Genomic DNA, 8,695 nt, shown 5'->3' on the forward strand with positions numbered 1-8,695 from the left:
ATATTTTTTATTTCAATGAAAAAAAATGAAGTTATAATGGCCCATTACAGTAAGCTTCTATGGAAAAACAAAAATTAATGAGGAAGTAGATTAACAATGTTATAATGGGCGGGTTTTGCAGGATTTTGCAAACTGAAGAATCTTCAAGAGTTAGATCTCAGTGGGAACTCCTTGGATGGGATGTTTCCTCCTTGTCTAAGTAACATGAGGTCCCTCAAGCTGTTAGATCTCTCTTTAAACCAGTTCACAGGAAAGATCCCTTCATCATTGATAAGTAACCTCACGTCTCTTGAGTACCTTGATCTCGGTTCTAACCGTTTGGAGGGTCGATTGTCATTTAGCGCATTTTCTAATCATTCCAATCTGGAAGTGATTGTTCTATCAAGTGACAGCGACATATTTGAAGTGGAAACTGAAAGTACAAGTTGGGTTCCCCAGTTTCAGTTGAAGATTCTTTCGTTGGCATACTGTAATCTAAACAAGCAAACCGGCATTATTCCTAAGTTCCTGTCTCAACAGTATGACCTGATAGCGGTTGATCTGCCTCACAATGACTTGAAAGGAGAGTTCCCCAGTGTGATACTTGAAAACAACAGAAGATTAGAATTTCTAAATCTGAGGAATAACTCTTTAAGGGGTGAATTTCCACTTCCACCTTATCCTAATATATATACTTTGTGGGTGGATGCTTCACACAACCACCTTGGTGGGCGACTTAAAGAAAATATGAAGGAGATGTTTCCCTATCTGAGATACCTGAATTTGTCGGGAAATGGCTTTGAAGGTCATATTCCATCCTCGATTGGTAACCAAAGTAGCACCTTGGAGGCTTTGGACTTGTCCAACAATAACTTCTCAGGAGAAGTACCGGTGCTGTTGATTGAAAGATGTCCTCGTTTATTCATCTTGAATTTATCAAACAACAGACTACATGGCCAAATATTTTCAACACGGTTCAACATGCCTGAATTATCATTTCTTGGTTTGAACAATAATCACTTCACAGGGACACTATCCAATGGATTGTCAGAATGCAATCAGCTACGATTCCTGGATGTGAGCAACAACTATATGTCAGGTAAAATTCCTACATGGATGCCTAACATGACATATTTGGATACTCTCATCTTGAGTAATAACTCATTCCATGGTCAGGTCCCCCATGAATTTACCAGGCTAAAGCTTTTAGACCTTTCTGATAACTTATTTGCTGGGTCCTTACCTTCTCTCAAAACCTCAAAATTTCTCATGCATGTGCATTTGAAAGGAAACAGATTCACGGGATCAATACCAGAAGACTTTCTCAACTCCTCAGAATTGCTAACATTGGATCTTGGAGACAACAGCCTTTCTGGCAATATTCCCAAGTCCTTTAGTGCTCTTTCCAGCTTGAGGATTTTTTCCTTGAGGGAAAATAACTTCAAGGGTCAGATTCCCAATTTCTTGTGTCAACTGAACAAGATAAGTATAATGGATTTGTCTAGTAATAATTTCTCTGGGCCAATTCCCCAATGCTTCAGAAATTTGTCCTTCGGGAATAGAGGGTTTAATGAGGATGTGTTTAGACAGAACTCTCTCATGGGCGTTGAAAGGTTTGTCACTTACATTTACAGAAAAAGCCGTATAGAGAGGGATTTCTACAAAATACATGAAAGAGGTGGTGAAAAGAATGATCACCAGCAAGAAAAGCAGGATCAAATTGAATTTATCACCAAGAACAGGCACAACACTTACAAAGGTGACATCCTAAACTTTATGTCTGGATTGGATTTGTCATGCAATAACCTCACAGGTGATATCCCATATGAACTGGGACAGTTGAGTTCGATTCATGCATTGAATTTGTCCTACAATCACCTTACTGGATTTATCCCAAAGAGTTTCTCAAGTCTTTCCAGTCTTGAGAGTTTGGATCTTTCTCACAACAATCTGAGTGGAGAAATCCCTTCAGAACTTGCTGGTTTAAATTTTCTAGCGGTGTTCAGTGTGGCTCACAACAACCTTTCAGGTAAAATTACAGATAAGAACCAATTTGGGACATTTGACGAGAGCAGCTATGATGGTAATCCTTTTCTTTGTGGGTCGATGATAAAAAACAAATGTGATACCGGTGAGGAGTCACCGAGCTCGCCAACAGTATCGCCAGATGAAGGTGAAGGAAAGTGGTATCACATAGATCCTGTTGTGTTCTCTGCAAGTTTTGTTGCATCATATACCATAATCTTATTGGGATTTGCTACGCTTCTTTATATTAATCCATACTGGCGATGGAGATGGTTCAATCTCATAGAAGAATGTCTATATTCATGCTATTATTTTGTTTCTGATGTGCTTCTCAAGCTATCTGCTTATTTTCATAAATAGCTAACTATTTTAGTTGTTTGGAATATAAATTTGACAATTGTATTAAGCGCAAATCTGTTTTACTTACACATAAATGAATTATTATGAATTGTTATACAATAAATTATTCAGCCTTTTTCTTGCTTTCATCTTCTCTTCTTCATCGTAAATAATATTTGTGTAGTAGTACTTGATGTTGGTGCACGGCCAACAATTTCCTTCCCGGCTAGCCTCCTCCAAGTAAACGGCGAACGTACCTATAACAAGGAGTGCCCAGATGGTTTTTTCGAGCACGTCCCTCTAAAACTAAAGTTGGTTTCTAGAAGTGACGAGCAATAATTCTTTTAGAGAGCTTTTTTATACCTGGCTTTCGATGTTTGATGACTATTTATCTTGATCAAGTTGCAACATTTCATGCATGCCTTTATTGCTTTAAATGCTAATAATTTAGCTTTATGAATAACAGTTTTTTGGGGTTTTAAGCCTAGTGTTTTGGTCCATTAATATTGTTGTCCTAATGACTCAGTATTTACTGTCGACATTTAATGCCCAAACAATGCTCGACAGACAGATAAGGGAGTCGTACCAGTCGGAGAGGGGGATCCCACATTTGATAGTTTTATATAAGGCATAACAGATAGATTATACTTTATGTAATGAATTTTTTAGTGTTGATTTAGATATACTTTCTGTTTTTTAAAAATAAATAATAAAAAACGGTGGCATATTCAATATAAAATATCGCAACCCTTCCATAAAAATACATGGACTTATCTAATGTCTTTAAAAGTTATTTTTAAAATTTTGTAAATTGGAGAGTTTACTTCATATTTTTTTAAACAGTCGTTTTTAGCAAGTCTCAAAGCTTTCTTGTATTTTTATATGAAAATTATTATTATTTTAGATTTTTTTTTAAACAAAAAATATATATATTTAAACGAACACTTAATTTTAGGTCCCTTTTGGTCATGTGTTTTAAAACTTGTTTCTAAAAAATGGTTTTAAGTTAAAAGAACCAAAAAACAATTTTCTAATGTTTTATAAAACTAAGGGTATTTGATAAGTTATTTTTAAAAATAGTTTTTAAAAATAAAAAATAAAAAACTTGTTTGGATAAATTGTTTTTTTTTTATTTTGTAAAAGCATTGTGAATTCAATTTATATAATATTAATTAAATTTAGTTCAAGTCTTATTAAAAATGAAAATAATTTTTTATTTATAAATAAATTAAAAAAACAAATAGTTTTTATTAAAATATGACTAGTAATATTATAATAAAATTATAAATTATATTTTTTTAAAATATATTATTTTATTATATGTTAGAAACATAACAATGTTAACATTTTTGTAAATTTTTTTGTTAAAAATAAATAATAATAATAACAATAATAATTGTCAATAGGATTTTAATGAAAAAATAAATGGTTTTTATTAAAACATGACTAGTAATATTACAAAAAAATTATAAATTATATTTTAAAAATATATATATTATTTTATTATAAGTTAGAAACATAAGCATATTAACATTTTCATAAATTTTTTTTGTTAAAAATGAATAATAATAATAATAATAATTGTCAATAGCATTTTATTTGAAACGAATAAAGTCTAACTTAACATATTAATATTATATGTGAAAAATAGTATCAGGTCCCTAGGCCTCCCCAAGAATATCCTAATGTTCACACTATAGACACCAGGTTGTTAACGGTTTGTCCTAACCCTAAGGATAGATCTATGCTTAGTCTTCAACATTAACATTGGCCATCTATCATTCATGTTGATCCAGATAAGGATAATGCTTTGACTTGTTGCATAGATTTCCTCGAGATTGAGTTTTAGATGATCATGTTCGGTTCTACAATGTACATACTAGATTTTATGTTTTGCAGTGAGTGGGTCATATTCACTCTGATTCGCCTTTTATTATTACACTAGTGGAGAGGTGGCGCCCAGAGACACACACATACCACATGTCGATTATGAGATGACCATCACATTATAGGACGTGACAATCTTATTCGGATTACATGTACATGGTCCTCCTATCGATGGTTCTATAAATATCAATTGACATGCACTTTGTGAGGAGTTATGGGTGTTCAACCCACAGAGATCAATATTCGTGGGGTATCCCTTACAGTTTGTTTCATTGCCACCTATTTTCCTTACTTACCACTAGAGGTCGTAGATGAGGTCATGTTACAACTCAATGTCAGAGCATACCTTCTATTGTTAGTGGATAGTTCATTATTTGCATATAAGAAGGGAACCTACCTCCAATTAGCGATTCTACTCATGTTAAGAGAATTTGTTGAGATTGCACAGTATAGTTAAGGGAATGCAACATTAGCATATCTTTTTAGAGAGTTATGTCGAGCTAGTTTAGATAGAGCATATTATATTGCAAGACCATTACATTTTTTGTAGGTATAATTACAATTCTTATTAATTATGCATTTTTGTCAAAATTATGTGCATTTCAACATAATTTTGTTTATTTTTCAGTTATGGTCATGGAAACAATTACTCATAAATCACCTTAGTAGATCATTTCCGCATGTACCAGTACATATAGATGAGGAACTCTTGATAGATGCACTAGGGTGTAAGTGGAGGGTTCCCTTATCTCATACAGACTCTCCTCACCATGCGTCGATCACATATAGAGATGAGTTTGATAGACAATGACCTGATCAAGTTTGAGCTCAATAGTAATTTTGTTCTCACAAGATTATTAATATTAATATTATAATATAAAATTTATTATATCCTTACTTAGATTTGAATATATCAAGTATTATGGTAACATTAATAGATGATATACTAACATTATTTCTAAACATTTGTTTAACTAATCAGGATATTTGGTAGATGATGTCGCCACGTATATTTTTTTATATTGTTGAGTGGCATTGTCCTAAGTGTGTGTTGTAGCAGTTTGGACTCATACAGGGTATTCTACTAATATCCTCCATAAATACTAACCTTTACTCCATAGATCGACACAGTCAAGCCTAACATGATTAGAGCCAACATCGTGGGCACTATGCAGCATTATGGGATGTTAGAGAGGACCACATTGTCATTGTTAGGCCTATAGTGCCTCATATGGACCACCATGCTCCATACATGGCATGGTATCGTAGTGTTACACGTCGCTTTATTACATTTATGGATGACGTTGGACTTGTGTGATACCAATATACTGCCTTATCTGCCTACTGATTGGTTTGCACCACTTTAATATTATTTACATATTGTGTATAGTATTAATTTATTCAAGCAAATAATTACATATCATTTTATGTGACAAATTAAGACTATGGCATCAATCATATCTCGAGGAGGTCGGGCATTAGAGGTATCTGATAGTGATGCTTGTCGCACTGGTATTGTTGATATTATTTGCATGTCCACCGATGTTATGTGAATTATTTGGGAGGATTATCGCCTCCCATATGTGCACCATAGAGGAGGTAGGTCACTAGCACAATCCATGGTGGCTCAATTGCCACCTATTCAAGGTCAATGGACATCTAGAGGGAGATGTAGATATATTAGTCGTAAGCCCATCTCCTTATCAGACTTAACATCATTACAACCCCCTACCTCTTTAGACTCATGATTAGTACAATCACCCTACCTCTTCATACCCAATCTCTTTAGTCCCACTTTTAGTACCTACTATCTCTTCAAACCTACCTTTGTACCTATTACCCCATATGTCGACCCCCTTTCACTACATTTTGATGCTTCCTTAACTACTCCACTAGGATCCGAGTTTAGGACACCATCAGTCATACCCCCAACATAGATATTTACACCATCTACTCTACCACCACTAGAGCCATTTATATTTGTACCTATACCAATAAAGACCGTCACATCTACTCAACTAGATTTACACCCCCCCCCCCCCCCCCCCCCCAAGTATTCTAAGAGGTAGGAAGAGAAGGGTAACTACCATAGTTAGAAAAGGACAACTAAAAAGGAAGAAAGTACTAGGTATAGATAGATTCTCTCTTTGTGGAAGCATATGAAATTATTTGTTTTTTCTCCCACTATGTAAATGTTTAGTGGGTATTTTTTGTGATTTAATGAAAGTAGTAAAAATTACATTTTGCGATAGACTTTTTTTTTGTGATAGACTTTTTCAAATTAATTTCATTAACTAGTTTCAAAATGTAACTTCAAGACATATATGTTATGTGTGTACAAATAATAGTCTTTTTTACGTGAAATTTAAAACATATGTTTTAAAATAATATAAAATTTATATATGAAAACTTAAGAGTTTACTATTATTTTAATAAAGATAAATTTGTAAACATACTAATAAATTAATAAATTATATGAATGAGTAAGATAATAAAAAATTTATTTAAAAAAACATGCGAAAGTGTGAAATTAAAAAGTACAAAAAGTTCAAAAGTATTAAATTTGATAGGGCAAAAAATTCAAATATGAAACTACATTTGCACTTTTAAATTCATATTTTTACATTTTTTATCATTTTATGTTTAATTTCATCTTATATAACTTTATCATTTTAAGTAATATATATATATATATATATATATATAAATTTTATTATCATATAGTATATATTTTTAATTTCATGCAAATAAGAGTATTAATTAGTAAATAATAAATTTCAATATATAACATTTGTATACTTATTTTATATTTTTCAATTTTAATGATGTTATTTGTGTGCACTTATTTTATATTTTAAATTTTATGCTACAAAAAGTTCAAAAGTGAAACCACATTTGACAAATGTCGTTTCATCTTAAATTTAAATATATATAAAATAAGATGAGGTGGCTCCTCTATCACAAAAATAAAAAGGGTCATTTTGAATATTAGTTTAAAAAAAAAGTTATAATGGATTTTCTTTTCCCACTAAATGGATATTTTGACCCAAAACTTAAAATAGTTTAATTTAAAGCGAATTTAAATTATTAAAAAATCAATATTAAATTTTACCAAATATCCTCTACATGTAGATAAATAAGATATAAGAGATTGATATTTAGAATAATTTTAAAATTTAAATTACGATATTAATCAAATATGACTAATATATTTAATAATTTAAATTAAGTTATTAAGTTGATTTACCAAATATAATATTTCTTTTGAAAAAAAAAACATTTATTAACACATAAAAAAGATTATATTTTGAAACAAAAGAAAGAGTTAGAATTTGTGCATCTTTGTTTCCTTCGATTCCAAATAATTTTCATTGTATAAAATCTCCTTATTAGCCAAACTTTATTTTCAACTTGATAAAAATAAAAATATTTAAAATAAAAATGATGAAATAATCCTCATATTTATAAAATTTAAAACTTAAAATAAAAAATTAAATAAATAAAAACAATATCCACTTGTTTAAAATTGTAAATATAATTTAAATTTGATATTTTTTTAACTTTGTAAGTTTTTTCTTTTTCCTTAAAAAGTATTTCAATGTAATATTCAGGAAAAAAAAATTATTGAAAGACATTTTTATCCAAAAATAATTATATTTCATAGTTCTAAAAAAGGAGACGGGAGGTCTTTCTACCCAATATGTAATTGTTTTATCTTGAATTAATTAGTTAAAAGGGATGAAATAATCCTCATATTTATAATTTTAACTTTTTTTTATATTTTTTTTTTTTTAAGTAACTCATTTTTTAACATAAATGTCTTTAATTATTTCAAGTATTTACACGTAGGTTTTAAAAGAAAATATTATTTATATAAGAATAGAATGAGGATACTAAAAATGATGAAGGGATAGATTTCTAAAATTAGGTTTTCAACGCCCTTTTAAGCCCTAAGGCTAGGTGATAGAACTAAAAATGATGAAGGGATAGATTTCTAAAATTAGGTTTTCAATGCCCTTTTAAGCCCTAAGGCTAGGTGATAGAACCCCAAAGCTGAGACAGAATGTGAAGCCAACCAATCCTTCAAATCTCCCTACTAAATCTTAAGCTCCCTGCACTGCACTGCACTTTTGATTCCTCCCCTTACTGACTCCTAATCTCACATGGGACACGGACCAAGGTGAAGAGTTCTGGAAACACTCTTCTGTTGCATAAATATTAAACTATTTCAGCCAAATCCAAGACTCCAGTAGACCATTAAGAGTGTACGGTACGTAGGAAGAGAAAATGAATTAAAACTGAGAATGAAGGTGGAATAAAGAATCAAAATCTCATCTAGCAAAGCTTTCAAGGGCTTACAACACAAGTCCTAGGCGGTGTCTCTAGGTACCCTATAAATAGCAGAACCCATTTGGCCAAGCAGGTTTACGTTCAAAACACCTGCAAAGCTTTCATCACTCAACTC

General features: G+C 31.4%; 1 protein-coding gene across 1 annotated transcript in view; it reads left to right on the forward strand.

The window, feature by feature from the left end:
• Positions 1-2,492, forward strand: part of LOC100254297 (cuscuta receptor 1) — a 35,320-nt gene extending 32,828 nt beyond the window's left edge. Inside the window, exon 10 of the mRNA XM_010663954.3 lies at positions 122-2,492. Within this exon, the coding sequence (XP_010662256.1) occupies positions 122-2,364 (2,243 nt within the window). The 3' untranslated portion in view covers positions 2,365-2,492. The remainder of the gene's footprint in view (positions 1-121) is intronic.
• Positions 2,493-8,695: the final 6,203 nt, after the last annotated feature.

This window comes from Vitis vinifera, chromosome 16 (assembly GCF_030704535.1).
Source record: "Vitis vinifera cultivar Pinot Noir 40024 chromosome 16, ASM3070453v1".
NCBI lineage: Eukaryota > Viridiplantae > Streptophyta > Magnoliopsida > Vitales > Vitaceae > Vitis > Vitis vinifera.